The sequence below is a fragment of the Sinocyclocheilus anshuiensis genome, unplaced genomic scaffold (assembly GCF_001515605.1).
Source record: "Sinocyclocheilus anshuiensis isolate Anshui unplaced genomic scaffold, SAMN03320099.WGS_v1.1 scaffold863, whole genome shotgun sequence".
Lineage (NCBI taxonomy): Eukaryota > Metazoa > Chordata > Actinopteri > Cypriniformes > Cyprinidae > Sinocyclocheilus > Sinocyclocheilus anshuiensis.
The window spans coordinates 1,087,004-1,112,142 of record NW_015547725.1 but is presented as its reverse complement, the minus strand read 5'-3'; the positions used below and the strand labels follow the sequence as shown (position 1 = coordinate 1,112,142).

Below are 25,139 nucleotides of genomic sequence, written 5' to 3'. Positions count from 1 at the left end.
TATATATATATATATATATATATATATATATATATATATATAAACTAATTTGACATGTGAAAGTTATAGTTTTGGAGGTTAATAAAGGTAATTAAAAGATAAGCTCCTCCCACCTGTACAGTGAGACCGCTGTGAGAGTTCATCGCTATGGCCTCTGCCTCAGCAAAAGCATTCTCCAGTCTCTGCTCCATCATCTGAGTAAATCTGCAGGACCTGAGGTCATCTCCTGGTCCTACAAACCTCAGAACTACACACACAAACATATAGATATACACATAAAAGAAACCATATAAAAATATTTGCTGAAACATGCAGAGTATATTCTATTAAGTGCACTGCACAAACATTCTCTGAACAGTACGATTCTCAGAAGTACTATGTTTTATTATGCTATGGCATTGCTGAATGTTTGATTCTGATTCAAGATGTAATTAAACAACATCACATGACCAAAACTGCTGTTGTACTAATATCAGCACAGCTGTGAATCGGCTGTAGGGGCAAGACTATCTATCTACTAATTGTATATTATATTAGTAACATTTCAGAATAAGGTACCCGTTGTTAACATTAGTTACCCATATTAGTTAGCATGAACTACCAGTGAGAATACTTCTAAAGCATTCGTTAATCTTAGTTAATATTAATTTTAACATTAACACACACCGATTTAAATGTTTCATAATTTTTCCGATTGCCAATTATTATTATTAGTAGTAGTAGTAGTAGTAGTAGTAGTATTTATTTTAAGCAAGATATAAGAAAGATTAAAAGAGTACATGAACAAGATCAAGATGTATATTTGCTCTATTACATGCCATACTAGCCTTAAAATAAAAGTTGTATTTATTTGAAATTAGATGTAACCACTGCATTTTAATCACAATCCAAACAAAGATGAATACATGAAAATACAATATTAAAATCAAAAGATCAATCTGTTAATATTATTTAGTGCAGGGGTCACCAAACTGTGTTCTGGAGGGCCGGTGTCCTGCAGAGTTTAGCTCCAACTTGCCCTTAAAGGTGCAATACGATTTTTTAATTAAAATATCCAAAAACCACTAGAACAGTGTTATATATTTTGCTGACTTGTGTACTTACATTATCCCAAATGTTTCGAAGAATGTTTAAATCCAGATAAATAAGCAATTTTAACTAGTGGCACGGACCGTGTCTATAGTGTCATTGTGTCGCCTGCCAATGACGTCATACACCTTCAAAGAAACACCAAAGACGCTTTAATATGTTGTGCGTTTTATTAGAAAGGTGACGGCCGCACAGAGTAGCATTATAGCAGAAGTTTTAAACATATCTAGTATGATAAATCAGCACTGCTTTACCCCACATACGCACGACCGGAAGGAGCGGAAGCGCTAAAGTGTGGCATAATAAAAGCTCAGCTGCTTTCGAGCCGTGTGTCACTCTCATCTCTCATTAGAAATTGCTTCAGCAGCCTCGTTTCGCTTCGACGGCTTTCCGCCTCACTCTGCTTCATACTACGATTGATTCCACACTCAGTCACGGCGTCATCAAACTACGCCTTTGTTTCTTTGTTTGTTTTGAATACGCGCCCTTTGGCGGTGAAAACTTACATATTGTAGCTTTAACACACCTGCCTGGAAGTTTCAAGTATACCTAATAAGACCTTGTTTAGCTGGTTCAGGTGTGTTTGATTAGGGTTGGAGCTAAACTCTGCAGGACACCGGCCCTCAAGGACCAAGTTTGATGACCCCTGATTTAGTGGAATAGAGCTAATATGAACTAACAATGAGCAGCTGCATTTTTTTTACCTAATATTAACAAAGATGAATAAATACTGTAATAAATGTATTGATCATTGTTAATTAATGCATTAACTAATGTTAACTAATGGACGTTATTGTAATGCATTTGTCACAGAGTCACCGTCAACGCCAGATCCTTCAGCTCTGCCCACTCATTCCCAATCCCCAGAGTTTTGATGCACTGCACCTGTCCTTCCTCATCACCACACAGTATTTAAGCCATCATTCTGCACCATCTCATTGTCTGGTTTTGTTGTTCACTATGTGTCAACCTACCCGGATCTTTACCTGTGATCCTTACCTGCCATCGACCATCTTTAGTCTTCCTCTGTCTGCTCACTCTGTGGAAAATCACCGCCAACCTGCAAAGAGAAACTCAGTTAATTCAGCTAAATGGCACTTCTCTCAAGATCATCTACTTACCATCAGCCATCACCTGCTCTCTTACCTCAGTTGTGTTAATAAACTTTTGTTAAGTGGAAGTTTCCTGTGTTGTCTCCTTCTGTTTTGCTAATAGAAGACCAGACCAACATGCAACACCCCACAGTAGCACGCGATGACCAAAATCTGGATCCTTTCACCGAACTTATTGAAGCACTCCGTCATTCATTACTCCCTCCGACATCCTTTTCTTCGCTATCTGCCTGCGCCAGTCCCATGCCCCGTCCAGCGACCTATTCAGGCAAGGCAGAGGAATGCATCGGGTTTCTGCTACAATGCTCTCTCTACTTTGAGATGCAGCCTCAACTTTTCCCCAGCGCCTGAGCCAAAATAGCATATAATCTTGCTATTATCTGGACGTGCTCTGCAATGGGCAAGATCCATTTGAGATGCCAAAGGCCCAGTTCTCCATTCACTCTCAGCTTTTGTAAGCCATTTGAAGGAGGTTTTCGGCCAGACCGCTACATCATTGTCTGTCCATAATCAACTCTTCCAGCTACGCCAAGGTAAATCTTCAGTGAGTGAATATGCCCGCCAGTTTCACACTCTGGTGGCCACCAGCAGCTGGAATGAGACTGCCCTCCTCACCGGTTCTCAAAAGCCTGCAAACTCATCCCTCTGAAGGGACTACCCACCGCCTTTGAGACCGCTGATCTCCTTTAGACACTTCGGGCTACCTGAAGATATTGTCTCAGATCGTGGACCAAAATTCAATTCCAGAGTGTGGCAATCATTATTCCAACTCCTGGGAATCTCTGTGAGTTTGTCATCAGGATATCATCCATAAACTAACGGCCAGACTGAGCGTACGATTCAGGAGATCGGGAGATACCTGCGGCCCTATTGCTATGACCTCCAGCACAGCTGGAGCCGCTACCTTCTATGGGCCGAATATGCACAGAACACTCTGCATCAGAACACCACAGGCCTAACACCATTCCATTTCATACTCGGTTTCCAACCAGCCCTGTTTCCCTAGTCAGGAGAGCCATCAGATGATCCAGCTGTGAACCACTGGTTCCAAGAGAGCGAGAGGGTCTGGGACTTGGCTCACGTCCATCTGCAAAGGGCAGTTCGGAGACAGAAGAGTCAAGTCTACAGCCGCCATTCCACCGCTCACCAGTACTATCTGAGACAGAAGATCTGGCTCTCGACCAGGGACATCCGTCTTCGACTGCCCTGTCCCTGCTATATAGGTCCCTTCACCATCTGAAGGCAGATCAGCGAAGTCACTTACCAACTTGACTTACCTTCACATTACCGTATTGCGACAACCTTCCATGTATCCCTTCTCAAACCCTTCACTAACCCTCTGGTCTCTCCTTCCACAAGATCTGGCATTCCTGACATGCCGCCTCCTCCTCTAGAGGTCATCGACGATCAACTCTTCTATTGAGTCAACACCATCCTGGACACCCGGCGACGAGGCAGCTGCCTTGAATACTTGGTGGATTGGGAAGGATATGGCCCGAAGAGAGATCCTGTGTAGCTCGTTATGATATACCAGACCCAGCTCTGCTGTCAGCCATCCTGCAAAGAGAAACTCAGCTAATTTGCACTTCTCTCAAGATCATCTGCTTACCATCAGCCATCATCTGCTATCTTACCTCAGATGTGTTAATAAACCTTCGTGGAAGTGGAAGTTTCCCGTGTTGTCTCCTTCTGTTTTGCTAACAGTGTTACTATTGTCTATAAACAATGAATTCATATTAAATAACTTCAAGTGACACGGCATTCAAAGTATACTGTATATATTATTTTATTTTGAAATCTGTATTGGAATGTGATCATAAGGATAATAGTGTCATTTTAATTTCTTTATATATGTATATCTGTATTTTTTGTTATTGGTTTTGTTTTACCCTTTTTTTTCAATCTGTTAAACTATAAAATGTTAAGGAAGCACTATTATGTAAGTTACGTCATGTAAGCGTGAGGGCAAAGCTGATGTAATTTCTATACGCGCGCTCTCTTTCACTGGATTTCATAGCGAGAAACTGAGAGAAACAGAATATAAATCAGCTGACAACTGCATCATCGTGTTATTATATGTGGGGTCTATTTAATTAACAAAACACAATGCAGAAGAAAACCCACTATAGATAGATACAGTAGATACTGATAGATAGATAGATAGATAGATAGATACTGTATGTGTGGCAGCAATGGCACATTAGTGACATTGGTGACAGAGATTGAGCTGTGAGCCTAACCTGTCTTCAGCATCAGTGAGATGGCAGGGCTGGGTCTCCAGGGGACTGGTGGGATGGGAATCGCCTGCACCAGTGGCACAAACTGCCGGATGTCTGCCATCAATCTCTCAATACCATAGACACTTAGAGCCTCCACAACCACCGAAGCAGTGTACACCATCTCTCCACGGGTCACATAGTAACCGACCGTCACGTTAGGTACACTGGAGATGCTCTCAATCTGAAGGTGAAAATATACAGGAAACACTAGTATTAAAGATGTATTCTGTAGTTTGGTGCTAATTTAAAAGGTTTACTCATTAAGGAATACATTTTAATTTCAGTAAGTTAAATACACAGTGGAATTAATAATTCACTGAAAAATAGACATGAGTCTGCCATGTAATCATCTGAGTTTATTCTGCATTAGTACTGTTTGGGACTGACTGTGGAATGCATTTGCTTTCTGGATCCTTGGACTGAAAATTTAGCAGATTAAAATGATCTGATTACAAACTGAAGCATTGATTCATTGAATCAAAAGGAGCTGAAGCATAACAACGTTTCTTGAGCAAAAACCTGCTTTTTCAATTTTCCATCCAGTGCATGCAAATAAATACTTCTGAATTTACTCCTGTGAACAGTTTTCCTTTTCAAAAAGCGACATTTAAATACTTAGTCCAAAAATTCAAGGGCACAGAGAAAAAACTTATTTTTTTCCCCCCAGTTTGATTGAAGAAGAAGAAGAAGAAGAAGAATTGAAAAAAAAATCATGCTGATTGACCAGCTTTATCTACCAGGGGTAAACCAGCATATATCAGCATGAACTAGCGTCATTAAGAGTGTTAGCATATTGCGAGCAAATATCAAAATGATCAAATACCAATATTTTTTAGCTTCTAAGTGAAATCATGAATCAAAAATTAATTACCCATGGTGTGAATATTACTTTAATAAAATGTTCCCAAATAAAAAATAATGGCCAAATAAAAACCCTTGTAGTTCCTTCAATCATCACTTTGATGGGCCACAAACTTTTCAGTTTTCCCTGGATTGCTTCCAGCATGACAATTGAAATGAATATTAACATGAGAAAGAGAAGATGACAAGCAATAAAGCAAGAGAACTGCTGATAACAGAATATAAAATACCCATGCTTAGCCCCTGCTTGTGGATTACACCATTATGTGTGCAAAACAAATTTTGTGTTTCAGAATGATCAGTCACATGGCTTTTACAGCATAAGGTGATTGGCTAAAACATTGATCTGTTAAAACTTCTTTTGCACGTGTTTGCTAATGTTAAGAGAGGGATGTGTGACTGAAGGGGTTGTCTAATTTAGTAGCTAGATTTGGTGGTAGCTATATCAAGATAGCAAACATTGCTTAAAGCAGAATGTCATTTGTGTTGGTGCATATTTGATGCTGAACAAACTGTAAACGATGACTGTGTTATAAATTCATGAAGTGCAAACCTTAGCCTGAACCGTGCTGTCATTCAAGGCCTTCTTCAGAGCTTGAGTAAACCCTCGAGGGAGATTCTGCTTCAAAATACTGTCTAGACGACTCCTCCGTAACTGTACGGACAACACTGTGATTGACAGAAAGAAAAAAATGCTTTGAAAGATATAAGTTATATGTTCTAATAAAACCATTTGATCAGGAAGAACTGTTAAGAAAATGTGCCATGGTAACCATAGTTTTTCACCAAAAATATGCAGCTATTGTTACTACTAAACACTCTTGATAAATTAGTATTAGATTTTTGCAAACATTGTTAGAATCTTTCTTTGTTTTTTGTTTTTTTAAATGTATTTAATAACTTTTTGCCACTTTAATTTATAAGGCCGTTGAAGAGGCGGGAAGGATTGGGACTGGCAAATTACATGGTAATTGAACTTGTTTCATAATTGATAAGCTTTGCAAAGTTATTGAACTGAACTGAATTAACATTAAACTGATTTGAGCTAAATAATTATACAAATTTATTTTTTAGAGCTGCTTTACAGCAGAATTTGAATTTGTCTCATATTTGAAGAATTTGAATTGACCCGTGTTATTTTCCTGATTTATACTGAAGCTGCTTTTGGAACAATCTTTATTGTATAAAACATTGTTAAATAAAGGTGGCTTGACTTGAGCTTGTTTTAATCTGTAATTGCACATACTGTAAGAACCAGGCCACTTCTCCAGTTCCATGTGATTATGGCTAATTTCTTTCACAGATTGGAGTAACTAGTATTTTGGCAGAACTATGGTTACCATGGTCAATTTCTGTAAGAGTAATTTTGTAAGGCACTTGGTTACACCTATTAGCAGTGCTCACTGTACACTTAAAATTTTAGTGTGAACTTATAGTATATTCCAGGTTAATATTTGCATTACTTTCACCGTAATTTCACAGTGGGACTTCTCTTGTAAACAAACAGCACCATACTGTGTCTCTACAGTGCGTATGTACTATGAAGGCAAAAAAATCATGCTGTAGAGAAAAATCTGTTTGTGGAATTTTTTTTTTTTTTTTTTTTTTTTATTCTTGTTGGTTTTATTTGTGCTATTGAACTGTTTTTTTTTTTTGTTCACTTTTAACTGTTTGTGTTTGTTTATTTTGTAATGTTGGTATGTTGTTAGTGTTGTTTTTATTTGTTGAGTGTTAACATTGTTGTGTTTTGTATGTCGAGTACTGATGTCACATCTTTCAAAGACGTATCTCAGCAATTGTTTCGCTATTGTGAAAGATGTATCCACAAACAGTTATGAATATGAAGTAAGTTATTGATTAATCTTCATGCTTAAATAATGCTAAAATAAAATATTAATGTTCATGATAAGAATAGTTCAACTTACTTAAAGTCGGGCAATTAGCTTATTTCATATTCTAGTTTTAATTTGTCACATTTCTGACATGAGTAGATTAAAAATTTGAATATGAATATAATTGGTCCAAGATCCCAAACAAATATTAATCACTAACCACCATTATGGTGACTTCCAAACAATTACAGCAGTAATTTCTCACAGTGGCACAGTTAAAGACAATGTTATAATGTGAATTCACAATAAAAGAAGAACAGTAAATTACTGTGATGCTAGCATCATTTTGCTGTTCATTCACAGTAATTTGTAAGAAAATGACCCAGCATGCATTGATTGCACAGTAAATTTCTGACTACAGTAATTTATTGTAAAATAATACTCTTTAATCCTGTAAATTCTTGGCAGTGTAATTTTTTATAGTGTAATTTACAGTAATGCTATAGTCGGGACCAGCTCATCCAAGGCACTGTTTACACCTGGTATGAAGACAAAGCCACTAGAAGGCAAGCCTGCAACCTTTAGCCAAAAAAGTGTAACGACTAATGCTACCGCTTCCACTTTGGCAGTACGTGGGAAAGGAGACCAGAGGCATTTTTTTTAATTTTTTTTTATGGATGTCAATGGAGGAGAGGCTTCACTACGCTGAATAAACAGCTTTTTAGAGGAAACAGCTCATCATTTAATGAATTGACAGCCTATCGGCTAATCTTCAACATGTTTTACACTAAACAATACTTTAGTTTTTGCGACAGGTGGGATACAGCTTACGGCACTTCTCATTCATTCCTATGGTATCCGTAAACGGCTATTGAGTGTCACACAACTGACTAAAATTCAATGACATCAAGGCTGTAATGTGATTGGTTATTAAGGCCACACAACTGACTAAAATTCAATGACATCAAGGCTGTAATGTGATTGGTTATTAAGGCACATGTGATCCAAGTTGACCGTTACACTTTCTCCAATAGTAAGTAATACAGACCCTATCATTTCCCAATAGTAAGACAATATCTGATTAAGATAAGTGTAAGAAACGAAAGCTGCTGCTCTCCGAATCAGGCGTGACTCATCTGTAAGGGCAGGTGGGGTGCAGAGCCCCACCAAAATATTCACCCAAAACATAGACCTCTAGATAAACTGAATAAATAATAAACTGTAAATGTGTTCAGCATTCTGCAACAAATATTTTTCGGATTTTCTTGACAATTTTAAGTCATAAAGTGCACAGGATATATTAAAATTCATCGCAAGCTTCAGCAGGCATGTAAGATGATACTAAGTAGGGCAGTCGTCCTCCCAAACTCAACAGCGCCCCACCAATTTTTTAATGTAAATCTGTGGTGAAAAGTGGAACTGCAACACGTTCTAATTGAGAGCCATTTGGGCAGTTTTGAGACTGCCCCGCTTATTTTCGTGTTACTTTGTCTCACTCCAGACCAAGACGATATCAGTCAGCTTCAGCTATATGTGTCTGCATCAGGTCAGTAAGTAGCTGGCATGTCTGTTTTTCCTATGTGGAGTAGTGTTTTAAATTAATAAAAGTGTTAATCCTGAAGTTTAAATGTACTCACATAAAAAGCCTTTAGCCTATATAGTTCTGTTGTGTTTGGTAATTTCTCACAGTGGCACAGTTAAAGACAATGTTATAATGTGAATTCACAATAAAAGAAGAACAGTAAATTACTGTGATGCTAGCATCATTTTGCTGTTCATTCACAGTAATTTGTAAGAAAATGACCCAGCATGCATTGATTGCACAGTAAATTTCTGACTACAGTAATTTATTGTAAAATAATACTCTTTAATCCTGTAAATTCTTGGCAGTGTAATTTTTTATAGTGTAATTTACAGTAATGCTATAGTCGGGACCAGCTCATCCAAGGCACTGTTTACACCTGGTATGAAGACAAAGCCACTAGAAGGCAAGCCTGCAACCTTTAGCCAAAAAAGTGTAACGACTAATGCTACCGCTTCCACTTTGGCAGTACGTGGGAAAGGAGACCAGAGGCATTTTTTTTAATTTTTTTTTATGGATGTCAATGGAGGAGAGGCTTCACTACGCTGAATAAACAGCTTTTTAGAGGAAACAGCTCATCATTTAATGAATTGACAGCCTATCGGCTAATCTTCAACATGTTTTACACTAAACAATACTTTAGTTTTTGCGACAGGTGGGATACAGCTTACGGCACTTCTCATTCATTCCTATGGTATCCGTAAACGGCTATTGAGTGTCACACAACTGACTAAAATTCAATGACATCAAGGCTGTAATGTGATTGGTTATTAAGGCACATGTGATCCAAGTTGACCGTTACACTTTCTCCAATAGTAAGTAATACAGACCCTATCATTTCCCAATAGTAAGACAATATCTGATTAAGATAAGTGTAAGAAACGAAAGCTGCTGCTCTCCGAATCAGGCGTGACTCATCTGTAAGGGCAGGTGGGGTGCAGAGCCCCACCAAAATATTCACCCAAAACATAGACCTCTAGATAAACTGAATAAATAATAAACTGTAAATGTGTTCAGCATTCTGCAACAAATATTTTTCGGATTTTCTTGACAATTTTAAGTCATAAAGTGCACAGGATATATTAAAATTCATCGCAAGCTTCAGCAGGCATGTAAGATGATACTAAGTAGGGCAGTCGTCCTCCCAAACTCAACAGCGCCCCACCAATTTTTTAATGTAAATCTGTGGTGAAAAGTGGAACTGCAACACGTTCTAATTGAGAGCCATTTGGGCAGTTTTGAGACTGCCCCGCTTATTTTCGTGTTACTTTGTCTCACTCCAGACCAAGACGATATCAGTCAGCTTCAGCTATATGTGTCTGCATCAGGTCAGTAAGTAGCTGGCATGTCTGTTTTTCCTATGTGGAGTAGTGTTTTAAATTAATAAAAGTGTTAATCCTGAAGTTTAAATGTACTCACATAAAAAGCCTTTAGCCTATATAGTTCTGTTGTGTTTGTTTTATGTTCGTTTTGAGATGAGACATGATATTTGTTTCCTCACTTAAATTCCTCTAAAAACTTGTAACATTTTAAATCCACATTCGGAGACAATATTAAGGCAATAATTATATAGCATTCTGTGTGTGTGTGTACTTTGAGCCTGTCAATCAACATTAGCGTGCCGCCCACTGGCTGAATAACGCAAGGACATTAGATCTCTGCCAAAAGTGTGGGGGCATGTGTTAGACTATAAAGACTATAAGCTTTCTTGAGGTTTTTTAAACTAGCAGCACCACGACCCAGAATCTGCCCCACCTAAATTTACAGTCAGGAGCCACTACTGCTCCAAATCCTTTTCCGTTGTCTCATTCATAAGTAAATTGTGTGAGCTTATTTCACAATATTAGATTGAAAGATCAGAAAAAGCCCATACATACATCCGTCCATAGACTCTCCCTTTTCCTATCAAGAAAGTGGTCGAAAGTAAACAAAAGATACAGACTAAAACAGTAGGTAAAAATGGGAATGTGTCTTCCTCATCTACTTGTGATCTGATCAACCAAAACACATCTTAATACCAGGTATAAACAGGGCCAAAGTCAAGACCAGAAGAAGGTTGAGTCCAAGTCGAGACTCGAGTCCCGAATCCATGATGTAAATATGCTCTTGGACTCTCAGTAGCACCTACACAATCTGTCATGATAACAAATAGGATTCATCCGTAATTGAACATGTACAGGTGGATTTATTCAACATGATTGATGGCAGCAGTGGCAAATGACAGTAAATGCTGTAGTACTCAAAACCAGTCTCAATCTTGAGTGCGAGCCCAAAACCATATTTTCATTGTCTTGGTCTGGTAAAAGACTTGAGAGCATGTGGACTCAGTCTTAAGTAGGAATCAACCCTCTTCTGGTCTCAGTCTTAACTCAGACTTGAACGAGCTGGTCTCGACTACAACACTGTTACACTACAATGATTTTCTGTCATTTCATAAAGATCAATATTTGATCTGAGCAATCGCACCTGTTTTTATCCACATCTTGTCAGTGATGTTACATCTCAGCATCGAGGCCTCAGTAGCAGCAGCTCTTGGGGGAGCTAAGGTGCTCCTTGAAGGGTCCAACTTAGCACTCTGTGAGGTGGAGACAGGAAGGATTCTAGGTGTTGTCTTTGGAGATTCTGTAGTTGTAGTTCTGATAGTTGTCCTAGGTGTTTTGGAGTGTCGTTTAGCAGCAGATGATTGGGTAGTGCTAATCTGATTTGTGGTTTTCTTAAAGGGGATGCTGGTTGTGGTGACAGTATTGCTGTTAAATATTGTAGGCTGAGATACAGTAGTGGTTGTAATGGCTGGTCGTTCTCGTTGTGTGTTGTTCACAGCTGTAGCCGAAGATCTATTGGATGCAGCAGTGTTTTTCTGCTCAGGTGAATATCTGTTAGAATCACTGGCTTTATGAAGAGGGTCTGCAGCTCTGGATGTGGCCGCAGGTGCCACAAGCTCAGATATCCACTCAAACTCTGAAACAACAAAACACTTGAGATGAGAGAGCTGTGAGGTGACTGTAGAACATCTAAGGAGAATGAAGATGGTGAAGTGACGATTATAATGATGGTGATGACAGTGACTGAAACGATAACGGCGATGGTGGTGAGAATCATGTTAACAATGATGTTATGAAGTGTATAAAGGTAATGTAATAAGGACAGTGATGTCAGTAAACAGAGGTATTTGTATGTAAAATGTAGTTCTAACAGAATATATTGTCATATATTTACATGACAGTATCTAAAAGAAAGGCATTTTAAGTATGAAGAAATGTTTATGAATCCTTTAAGGTACATCAAATACTGATTTAATGTGATTAATATGGCTGAAATATATATATGCAATTTATAAAATAAAGCAATAAGCCCTAAGAAGCTCTGGTTTACAGCGATTTTAGAATAGCTAAGGCTTTTCTTACATTCACTGTAAACCATGGCTTCATGGGACTTTAACTGGCAAGGTTTCATAAAATAATCACATAGCAACAGTAATACTTAATTAATAAGGTCACAGGTGTGTTTATAGAGTATTTTACAAAGGCTTTGAATCTAAATATATTTCTTAATAAACATGTATACTATATAGTAAATATAATATAAAGGATGTGTAGAGATTTTTTACGATTTTTACACTTTGCTTTTCGTGAATCGTACAAAAACATACAATTTATAGAATAATATAAAAAGTAAGCACGAAGGTCCATAAGCAGATGTGTACAATGTATTATTTATTTGTTATAATTTTCAATAATTGAAAATGTACTAATGAGATCATACAAATTCACGTGAATCAGCCACCAATCCGCCAACACATAAAACAGTTACAAACTGCCATGAGATTGTTGAAAATGTTTGTTTCATATGCTGTGAATAAGTCCATATTGCATGTTTCAGCATATATACAAACATAAAAACATTACATATGAAAAGTTGCATGTATTAATTTTGATATTTGTCAGTTTTAAGGTATATGATGTTTTATGTAGGAAAATACAAGTGGAGGCCTCAGGTTTACAAGTATAACAGAAGCATGATCACTAATGATATTTCTATGAACAACATTTGATTCGAGGTCACTTCAGAATACCTATTATATTACAGTCATCTTATAAAAGGATCAGCCATCAAAGACATGGTCATCTCAGAATACATTTTCATCAACAAACTGATCAGCTTTGCCATTAGTCTTTTCTCTAAGTGTGTTTCCAAGTAGCTTTGTTTGGGTCATTAAATACTAATTTACAGCCAATGCGTCAAGATTGTGCTTCAGGTTCAGAATGCATGCTTCAGGTCAGAATACCTGCAGAAAACATTCAACTGCTTCAGAAGTAAACTGCTAGAAGAAGCATGTATCATAAATAAATGCTGTGTTCTAGAATATATATATATATATATATATATATATATATATATAATTTCTATTTTTATGATATTGTGAAAGCCTAATTACATACCTTCTCTGATTCAACATAACTTCATTTTCAAAATTGTCAATGGTTGGTCTAGAATTGGCCAATTCTAGTGTTGTTGGATATTCGTGTATGGTTGATTTTTTTTTTGTAAGCTAAACTTTTAGCTTGGCATTGAAAATGTACTTATTGTATCTAATTCTAAGACTTCTTATAGAGTTATGAAGGGGAAACTCTATCTCAAAACCCTTGACAGCTGATGGCCCATCTTTAAATATTTAATTGCCCCAGCTATGAATGTCTCATCTGATCCCAGGGAATTAGATGAAACATTGACATTAACACAAGCTGACTTCAACAGGTTATTTTTTTTAAGAACTTGTGATTCTGAACTGCTCTAGGATTTGGATCAATTACTATGTATCTTAGTATAGCAGTTTCACTATACTGTACAGTACATATAGCATGTCAATAGGGATGTCAGCTTTACAGGCTTAACAAAGTGGAGTTATGGTTATTATATATATAAAAAGTATACTTTACTTTTCTGTTCATCATATTCTCTGTTTGTTACTCTGTTACACTCTGTTTATTATATTATATTATATTATATTCTTTGTCTGTTACTGCAAAACACCAGTGCTTGCTGTTTGGATACCTGAGCTTGATTGGCCAATGGTTGTTAACTGACCTGAGGGCTTCATTACAAAGAATAAATGTACAAGGAAAAACTCAGTACCTATAGAGGTCAAAACTGGAGTTTCGAGTGTTGGAGATGTTTGGTCAGTATATATTTCATAGATGGAGGTTATGCTTCTCACTTAAGTCACCATGAAATCAAATTTGTTGTTACTGTGAATGATCAATGAATGTGCCAAAAAAAAAATTAATCATGTCTTCATAATTTGTAAAACAAAATGTTTCAAATAGAAAGTTTACTGCACATTCATTCATCTGTGCACATTATTAAAAAAAAAAGATAATCTTTTATCATAGCTTTTGAAATTACTTTCCTTTTCTGATGATTTACTTTTATTTTTTAACCCCTCCTCTCCAACCACATTATTCCCATTTGTCATGATCCAAAAAAATTTGTAAAAAATCAAGAAAATCAAGTCTTACCCTACATAGGTTTTGGTTGACTGTCATGTATCACAGGGAAATAAATGATATTAAAGAAGTTCAATGGGATTCAAATCGCATTGTATTCAATTCAATTTACATTGTATAGAGCTGATGGAAAGCAAGTGTTTTTGGCTCTACTATAAAGAATTTTACTTCAGTAAAACCTCAACAGCTCATTACGCATGTGGCAGCATTACTGATCTTCAAACTCTCAAGTAATTCCACTCCCACACTCTCTCGACTGGCTTCTTTTCCTTACATAAACCAAGTTCAAAACTCTTATCGTAGCATGAGGTAATCAACAGACCAGCACTGTCCTATATTCGATCCACTATCTATAAGTATTCTGAATAAGTCTATTAAATGCTTTAAATGTAAATATCACTGAATGTGGTTCAGCTTTGCATAAATATGCCATTATACTCACTTTCCTGTGATAAGTGGGGTCCAACAATGAGGCAATTGACATCACTATGTGTGGGCAAGTGTTGAGAGTAGCACAGTTTTAGATGCCATTTTTGGGGATTCCGTTGTTAAACACTGGGGCATGTTTAGTGCTCTGGGCCTGTTGAATGGGTTCTACGAAAACTGCTACAGCTGAGTTTGCAGAACTGTTTTGAAGTTGCTAGTGCTTCATTTTGTTCAAACAAAGGTAAAAATGATACAATTATGTGTTGAGGCAATTTAAATTCGAAATGCTTCAATCAGGGGTTTTGGACATGATTATTGGACAATACCCATGATTCATGTGATGACGGTAAAGATGGCAAACTTGATGTTGATAGCAGGGCTTGCATGACTACTCATTTTCACTGGATGTACAGAAACATAGTCTACTAATGGAGAGACTATCTGCACAGCTGAGAGATGCAGGTGAAAAGTGAAAATGTGCACCTCCATTTCCAGATTCATGTTTGCTTTGCCATAAATGGCGCAAAAACATGCAATGACCCACTTGCTTAGATTTTTTGCTCACAAGAATTATGGCTTGCATATGTTGTTGATTCGCTTTAAATCAACATTTCCATAATACACTTCCAAGTTTAAGGAATAATTGACCCATGATTGACTAGTCTGTATAAACACAATGACATCTAAATTAGCTGTAAGATATAGAAATAGCGGGTGAAAAATAACAGCCATGCTGCGAACAAACCTGAGTTGGAGGACTGGTTGCTGACAAGCACAGACGATGGAAGAGTAAATGGCTCCACTCGTCCCAAAGATACATTTGAAGGCCATTGATGTGTTTCATTGTCACGTGCAACAACTTTTAACAAGAGTTCAGGAGGCTTTTGTGCCGTGCTGGCAAGTAATGTGAGTATAGAGGGAAATTCAGGTTGTTCCCTGCTACCCTTTGATGAGCCTGTGGGATCTGACTGGACTACAGAAGCTGGATTCCTGTCTGTCATATGGAAGCTGCCAAACAAATGGGTTGAGGCGGGTGAGGTGGCCACATCCAGAAATGGTCCAGAGGCTTCATGACTCAAGTCATCTAAAAAGAGAGAAAGAGAATAATATAAATGTATCCCAGGGCAGTCCAATATTTTCTTTTCAGAATCACAGTTTGTTCATTTTGAGGAAAACTTTTCTACACTGTAATTTCAATCTACTATTCAGAAAGCGTTTCCTTGAGGAGATGGACACATTCAGAATTACAGCTCTCAACATGCTTTTGACAATACAAAATACTTTTTTCAACACATCGATAAATATGCTGATGCTGAAAGAACGCTGAAAAAACCTGAAAGACATTACAGTCTCATATAAGGATGCTGAAGGTATAATTTGGGGCTAGGATTTCCATCCTCCCAAATAAATTAATTAGTCATAATTTATAGAGAACGTTCTCAGCTATCATTAGTTTGGAACCACTGTTTCAATAATGTTATGATAGTCAGTATATTTGGGATAATATTCAGAGCAATTGTATTTTATAATGACATGTTGAATTCAATCAAAACAATAAACTGTATGCATGAAAAATGCATTAATCAAAGCAACGTCTAATTTTTGGATCACTAGTGTCACCAATCGGTGACAATAGTGATCCAAAGATTAGACTTTGCTTTGATAGCCTATATACACTTAACAAAATTATAAATGCAACACTTTTGTTTTTGCCCCCATTTTTCATGAGCTGAACTCAAAGATCTAAGACTTTTTCTATGTACACAAAAGGCCTATTTCTCTCAAATATTGTTCACAAATCTGTCTAAATCTGTGTTAGTGAGCACTTCTCCTTTGCCGAGATAATCCATCCACCTCACAGGTGTGGCATATCAAGATGCTGATTAGACAGCATGATTATTGCACAGGTGTGCCTTAGGCTGGCCACAATAAAAGGCCACTCATAGAAAAAGTCTTGATCTTTTGAGTTCAGCTCATGAAATATGGGGGCAAAAACAAAAGTGTTGCGTTTACAATTTTGTTCAGTGTATATATATATAGAGAGAGAGAGAGTAATGTTGAGGTAGCTAGGGAAAACAGGCCCAGGTAGTTTAATAAAGTTACAAAATAAACAAAGAACACAAAACAGCAAGAACAAGAAACTAAGGTGGCAGAGAAGTGCAAAAGAAATCACAATTCTGAAAACAAATTACAAATGCAAATGCAAATCTAAAAAACAAAATAACAGTTTAGAAAACACAACAACAATTCCGAAAACATTATAACAAGTCAGAAAACACAATAACAAATTTGAAAACAAAATAATAAGTCAGAAAACACATTGACAAATCCAAGTATAGGTCTCTGCGGAACTAAAAGGGGGCATCTCTCAATTATTGGGCATTTTCAAACCTTGATAGGTGTTTTTTAACTATCCAATCGTAAAAGTACGGAAAGCCGGAGACGCATTGTTATTTCCCTTTTTTCTTTCTTGTTTTTCTCATTAGTGCAACTGTCTTTTGTATCTAGATCACGATAAAACAATTAGTTATGCCAAGATCACGAGAAATCAAGAAATAAAAAGCAATACTGCATGCTTTAGGACTTAAAACTGGGGAAAAAACTGCGTTGCGAAATAGCCTACTGTTTTTCATAGTCAAATGCACGAACATAGTCCTGCATACATTTTCATTGTGAATTTGACAGATGATAATTCTCGTAGCCCAGTCCAACCTCAAACCAATTACTGACTAATGTCGGCGACTGCAATTAGAATAGGTCAAACAAATGAAAGGCTAAATAAATGCGTGTATAAAATATAGATATACAAACAGTAGCTCTCTTTAATATAGAAATCTTTAATAAATCATATTTCACCTTCTCGTGCTATAAGCTATATATGTACAGTATATACAGAACACAGCACGGGAGCAACGGTGTGAGTGAAGAGTATAAAATCTCTCACAGCTGCAATGCAATTTGCAAATGTTATTTTCTTAGTGTAAACCTTCATCATAAAGATATTGAAGTGTGGCATAACTGCAATAGTCAACAGACGAGCACGCCGTGCTGCGTTGAATCCGCAGATTAATTCAGATGACACTTTAAATTTGTTGTATTAGCCTATACTCAAGTGTTTCTATAATTAACATTATTATTGTAAGTGTATTAGTTGTTTATTGATATTTAAACAACCTTGTAACAATGTGAAAAGATGACTCAGAAAAACCTTTTAAAAAATAAGATCAATTTATTGACCACATAGACACTGTGGCCACAACCTGATGACATATGCGACTAGTGATCCACCAAATAGAATACCGAACATTAGCTAAAAATCTTCAGAAATTATTTGATACCATTTTCATTTCATCCTAAATATAATGCCTGATAAAGTAGTGTTTATGAGAGCAGTGCTGCGCCGCTATATTACTGCTGTTCCAAAAGCGCCTCCTAATGGCAGAGAATCAATTAGCATTTTCAATAAGGCCACCTGCTGTTTTTGAACTATGTATCTTAATGCTGTTGGATATAACATAATTCCAGTTTAATTTTCCTAATAAAAAGACTGTTCAACTCTTAATATTTTGTATTTATATTATCCCCTTTAAATACATATTATCTCCGCCACACATAAAAAATCTCAATTTAACACACCTCTGCCTTTTTTTGTAATTTGTTATTTTGTTTTCAGAATTGTGATTTGTTTTGCACTTCTCGGCCACTGTAAGAAACTAAACAGGGCAAAATAGCAACCATTACTATCAACAACTGACAAAGCATAAGGGAAACACAAGAGCTATTTATACAAGGGAGAACAAAAGGGACCAATGTGTTGCTATGGGAACTAACAAGGACTGGGTGTGGTCCAATGAGTGACTATGGCAACTAATGAGGGTAGCTATGGAGTTAAACAAGGCACAGCAAAACACAGCAGACAGGGGCAGAACACACACAGGGAACATATAACACACACACACACATGCACACATATATATATATATATATATATATATACTGTACATGTTTGCTTGCAGTATTTCTCTATTCTACAGTTTATATAATTCCTTTTAAAACTCTCAGTTACTGAACATGTAGCTCTTTCAAATAACTGCTAGTCTCTCTGAGGCATCTCTCTCTCAAGATTTTGTTTTGAAAATGCTTTTCAAAAGTGGTTTGATATAGTTTTCACTTGATGATAATTGGATAGAGACCGGGACATCTCAATACTTGAATGTTCTTTTGTACCCTTTCTGTAACTTATGAATTCATTGCATTGTATCTATATCTTTCAAAGTTGTCCATCACATTCAATAATGGGCGTTTTGGGGGCTACTGCTTTTTGTCGGTTCAAACTTTCTTATTCTTATCTTTTTTTTTTTTTTAAACATCACAATAATGTGTATACAGTGTATATATACAGTATATATATATATATATATATATATATATATATTCTTTTTCTTTTTTTCTTCACATATGTTTCTCAAAGAGATAGTCACACCCAAAACTCATGCTCATGTCCAGATGTATATGTCTTTATCTTAAAGACTTTAAACCACAGCCACTACCATTGCAGTGAAGACCAAAAATAAAGTATCTGTAGACTTTACATAATGTACTCTTAAAATGAACTTACAAATGGCTTACTTACTAGGTGACATAAAGCTAACATATGTAGCTGGTTAGTGCAGTTGTTATCAATATTTTGTATCAATACAAAACACCTAAACTTCAGCTGTAGATAAATGGTAATGCATCCCTATTTTGGACAGAATATGAGTCATAGGTACAGTATGTGTGTCACCATAGAATAAATGCTGAAAGATGAATGACTAATATAAAACTCACATTTATGTGGCTGAACAGAGACCCTTCAAAGAGTTTTTGCTGGCACCCATCCACAATTACTTCTTTACCAGTGCTTGCTGTTGCTCTGATATGCTCAATATCTGGAGGCTATGATTCATTCACAGGAATCTGCAAGCTCTACATATGCAGACTGTGTAAAGTAGCTCTTTATGAAATCCTGACTCTAGCAAAATGAACTGCTTCACATACTGAATGCTGAATTGACAAGTTCCTCTACAGCAGTGGTTCCCAAACTGGGGGCACGGAGCTATGACAAGTGGGGAGCGAAAAGGCTGAGGATATTTTGCAAAAGAAACCTCTGCAGGGTGATAAAGACTACACTGCGTAATTATCTCTCTTATCATGCAGCCAATTGCCTGATAAGTAAATAATTGAAAGCAAAATATTAATTTGACATTTTAATTACCTCAACATGACTCGCAGTACCCGCTTGAGCACTCCGTTATCAGTTGTAGCAGTTGTAATTGTATCCATAACAGACCACTAGATGGCGCGATTGAAGAACCAGAGTTGTATTGCAGGGAGGCATGTAGAAATATAAATGAAGGATGCATGGTTCTGCTCTAAGCATGTAAGTTACAAATTTCCCAACCTTACTTTATTTGTCCTAGCTTTACATGTAGAGAGATGTATCAAGGGTTGCTTTTGGGTACTGCAAAAATTATTTGGAAAAATTTGCAAATATTGTGAATTACGGTAATTTGGGACACTTTTTGCCATTGCGATGACAGCTCATAAAGGTACTAATGAGTAGTAAATGTTAATAAACATTTTCAGTTGACAAAAAGTTTCCACTTTAGATTGGGTACTGCAAAAAAACATGAACAAATAATTAATAAATGATTTGTTAAGATGTGTAAAAAGTAGAAGTCTACGCAACAAACAGAGACCAAATATGTGACCTTAAACTGTGATTATGAGTTAATGAATATGTTAACGAATAGTTTGTGAAGTTCTCAAAATTACAAATTAACCTATTCTTAAGCTATTTTTTATTTTTTTAAGCTAATATTTTTTAAATGTAAAAAAGAGCATTATAATATATGAACTGAAGTTTAATGACATTTGTTAGCATTCATACATTAACAAATAAGCTTTTAATCATTGTATAATTTTGGAATATAATTTTTAAAAGTGCATAATCGTATATGAATTGAAAGTATAATGACATTTGTAAACATTAACTAATGATCCATTAAGCATTATATAATGTTTGTTAAATGTTTTATTCATGAAGCTTTTAATCATTGCAAGCCATCTGTCAAAATCATTTGAAGATTTTTAAAAAGTGCACAATCATATTGTCACATGTTTATGTTTCCATGCCCCCATTTGGTCTTCCTGTTCCTGCTCCCTGATTGTTTATTAGTTATCCAAGGTGTTTCCTATGTTTATTGTTTCATTAGCTCCAGGTATGTCTCGTCTTCCCATTAGCCTGTTTAGTTTATTTAAAGAGTGTTCTGTTCCCTGTTGGTTTGTCTGGTATTGTTTATGTCAATGCCTTGTGCTACGTGTGATTCCCCACGATATAAATAAAGTCCTTGGTTTTGTTCTCCTGGTCTCCTCGTTCCTCACTCCATGTTCCTGCACCATAGCAACCCGTGACAGAATACCGGACCACACAAAAAGTGAGCGGCGACTTTTCCTCATGCTTGTTTTTTCCGCCTTTTTGAGGACTGAGCTGGAGGGAAGGAATCCTCCGGTGTCTGGAGAGCGTCCTGCCCCGAGCCAGAACCAGCCCGCCGTCCGCGGCTTACTCTAGTTCACCGGCCCGTCAAGCGTTCATGTGGCCCCAGTGTCGGCTCCAGCCCCAAAACTCACTCCAGTGCCAGCTCCTCGAAAGCGCCTTGCTGTGCCTACTCCTCCAGAGCGCCCTCCAGCGCCAGCTCCTCGTAAACACTTCCCAGTCCCAGAGGATCCCGTTCCTCAGTCACAGCCAGGAGAGCCGTTCCCAGAGGATCCAGTTCCTCAGTCACGGCCAGGAGAGCCGTTCCCAGAGGATCCCATTCCTCAGTCACGGCCAGGAGTGCCATTCCCAAATCCCCAGTTAAGCCCAGGAAGGGCTCCTGATCCCCAGGTAAGCCCAGGGAGGGCTCCAGATCCCCAGTTCCGCCCAGGTGAAGCCCAGGGAGGGCTCCAGATCCCCAGTTAAGCCCAGGGAGGGCTCCTGATTCCCAGTTTAGTCCAGGGAGGGTTCCTGTTCCCCAGTCAAGCCCAGGGAGGGCTTCAGATCCCCAGTCAAGCCCAGGGAGGGCTCCTGATCCCCAGGTATGTTTTGCTCCGTGACCCAGTTTGTCCCCCACGTATTCAGTTAATTTGTCCCAGGTGTTTCCTATGTGGTTTCCATTGATCCCAGGTGTGTCTTGTCATCCCATCATCCTGTTCAGTGTATTTAAAGAGTGTTCTGGTCCCTGTTGGTTTGTCCGGTATTGTTTATGTCAACTCCTTGTGCTACGTGTGATTCCCCTCGATATAAATAAAGTCCTTGGTTTTGTACTCCTGGTCTCCTGGGGCCTCATTTATAAAATGTGCGTACGCACAGATTTGATCTTAGAGTGTGTGTACGCTAAAATCCACGGCAACGTTCATATTTATAAAAACGGTCTTTGAGGTGGAAAAGTACTTACCGTCACATCAGGGTCTGAGCAGGTATACGCACGTTTCCTTGTGGCAAAGTCGGAGTACTGCAGCTATTTTTTTTTTATTAACGTGAGTTTTTGCAAGATTAAACTGACCTTTTTAGTAGCCTAATGTTGAGTGTTCCTTAATCGCTTTCTGTACACAGTTTATTCCATGTTCTTTTTTTATAATTTTATTTTACAAGAGAACTTGTGAAGTCCTGTTTTAGCCTACTACTAATGCATAAAATTGAAAAAAAATGCATAAACGCATCTCGGACACATTTGAGCAGCATTAGTAAACTGTGTAAATATAAAGAAATGCCAAGTCACATTTAGGTTTTTTCAGACCGGAGACCATAATCCTGTAATAATTTATTTTATTATGATATGAAACGTCCAATTTTTATTTCAATAATGTTTTTTAAAGTATTGCAAGAATTTCGTGATACTAAACTTTTTATTAGTTGTCATAGCAAGTGATTTTAAAAGTAGGATGGCTCACTTTTTATAAGATGATTTGGAAACCTAATTGTTTTATAATTTTTATAATTTCTATTATTATTTCTGTTGTTTCTAGAAGTAGTAATTTTGATAATAGTCAATAAAAAAAAAAAACACACACACATTGTTTGTCCACAGAATAATTACACATTATTAAATAAAATGCGTCCCCGCACGAACCTCTACCTCCGCCAGCAGGATCTCAATTTCAGACTCAGTAAAGTTGTTATTTCTTTGTGCTCGTGCTTGTGCTCTATGCTTGTGCTTCAAGCATAGAAATTCGGATATTGGCGTGTGCTCTTTTATATGGTAATGATATTAATTAGGGGGCGTTTACAAGGCGGAGATCTGACACCAGTCAGCTGCGCACAATTTCAAGATCATTTGCGATTTATAAATGTCACATCTGGAAGAGAGGCGTACGCACGTGTTTTTGTGCGCACGTTCGTTTTCTCTGAATAGCACTTAGGCACTTGTGAGAAATGATCTTAGAACAAATTTAGGACGGTTTCTACGCAACATTTTATAAATGAGGCCCCTGGTCTCCTCGTTCCTCGCTCCGTGTTCCTGCACCGTTGCAACCCGTGACACATATGAATTGAAAGTTTAATGACATTTGTAAGCATTTCAATTTACATTAAATAATGATCTGTTAATCATTAGGTAATGTGTAATACAGTAAGTACCTTAGTAAAAATTTGCAAGCATATTACCTCATATTTCTAGCTATGTGACTATATATTAATTAATGATCTGTTAAGCATTATATAATGTTTGTTTATGATTTATTAATTATTATTATAATTATTATTTTTTTTATTTATGTTTCATATTTTGTCACTCTATTAATTCATTCAGAGATCATTTTGACTCCATACAAAATGACAAAAAATCGTCTGGCTGCTTATTCCTGCTTGATCACCAGTCCACCAAGGATTTCAGAAGATGAAAGGCTGTCAGTAAATCACTCTCATTAAACCTTGTCCGTAACCCAACAATTATTTCCATTTAATTCTCAGAATTAGCACTGAGCTGTGCTGTAACAAAACCTAAAATAGAGACAACATTCCTATGAACAACAGATCAAAATACCTTCAAATGAGTCAATAACATGACTCTGCAATTCATTAATATCATCTTCACAGACAGTTTGATCAATATTTCAATATTTTAACAACTCTTCTTTAGCTATGGATAAATGTTAATGAATCACAGAATATGAATCATAAAAACAGTAAGTGTGTCACCATAAAATAGATGCTGAAAGATGACTGGCACAGATCTACAATTACTTATTTACCAGTGCCTCCCAATGCTCTGATATGCTCAATATATGGAGGTCACTATGATTCATTCACACGAATGCACAAGCCCAATTCTACAGACTGTGTATCCTGACACAAGCAAAATTAATTGCATTCCTTTTCCCAAAATTATGTATTTTGTGAAAATATCCATAAAGATTATATAACATTTTTTTAGTAGGGAGATTCTCAGTAGGGAGATGGCCTATGGGAAGAAGCTGTTCCTATGCCTAGATATTGTATTGTAGTACCTAGACTTAAGACTTAATAAGGTGGCAGTGTGTGACTCAAAAGGGGAAGAGAGTTTGAATGTAAAGACTGCATGATTATTGGGATGAACGCATCTGGCATCATGCTATTTCTGTGCTTAAATTACCATTTAGCAGACAGCAGCTTCTTATATAAGCCTACGACATTATTATATTATTATTATTATTATTATTATTATTATTTAAAGGCCAATATTTTTTAATTAACATTTTGATTAATTAACTGACTGGCATATTTGCAACTTTTCATAATTAAATTACAAATACAAGTTAATGGCTAAACATTACTGAATGTCTGAAAACATTAAATAATAACAATAATGTAAGTTCTGGAGATAAGAAAGACAAATATTTATTTATCAAATTGGAATCCCCCAAAAAAAGCTAATTTTTGTTTATATTTTAATTATTGAAAAGAAACATTCAAATTTGACATATGAAATGCCAGACAGTTTAAAGATAAAATGCTTTAATGATGGATTTGTTTCTTACAAACATCAACAGATTTTCACTTCTCAAGACATCAGTTGATGCACTGGACTTGAGTGGATTAGTTGTGGATTGCTGTGATGCTTTTTTATCAGCAATTTGAATTCTCATTCTGACAGCACCTATTCACTGCAGAAGATCCATTGGTGAGCCATTGATGTAATGCTAAATTTCTCCAAATTTGTTCCAATGAAGAAACAAGCTCATCTTCATCTTGGATGGCCTGAGGGTGTTCATTTTTGGTGAACTATTCCTTTTAAGGGAAATGTTATAGTGGGATATCTTTGCAGCTTTCTATCTGCGTCCTGCTTTCTGTGTATCTCTCTAGGACACCTGTAGGTGTTAAAGGGGTGATATGATGTTGCTAAAAAGAACATTATTTTGTGTATTTGGTGTAATGAAATGTGTTTATGCGGTTT

General features: G+C 36.8%; 1 protein-coding gene across 2 annotated transcripts in view; it reads right to left on the bottom strand.

Moving 5' to 3' along the window:
* Positions 1-25,139, bottom strand: part of LOC107704276 (UPF0606 protein KIAA1549L-like) — a 96,153-nt gene that overhangs the window by 51,422 nt on the left and 19,592 nt on the right. For both annotated transcript variants that reach the window (XM_016507159.1, XM_016507160.1), the window contains exons 2-6: positions 15,431-15,769; positions 11,222-11,713; positions 5,895-6,010; positions 4,442-4,661; positions 114-247 (exon numbers count right to left, since the gene is read on the bottom strand). In XM_016507159.1, the coding sequence (XP_016362645.1) occupies positions 114-247; positions 4,442-4,661; positions 5,895-6,010; positions 11,222-11,713; positions 15,431-15,769 (1,301 nt within the window). The remainder of the gene's footprint in view (positions 1-113; positions 248-4,441; positions 4,662-5,894; positions 6,011-11,221; positions 11,714-15,430; positions 15,770-25,139) is intronic.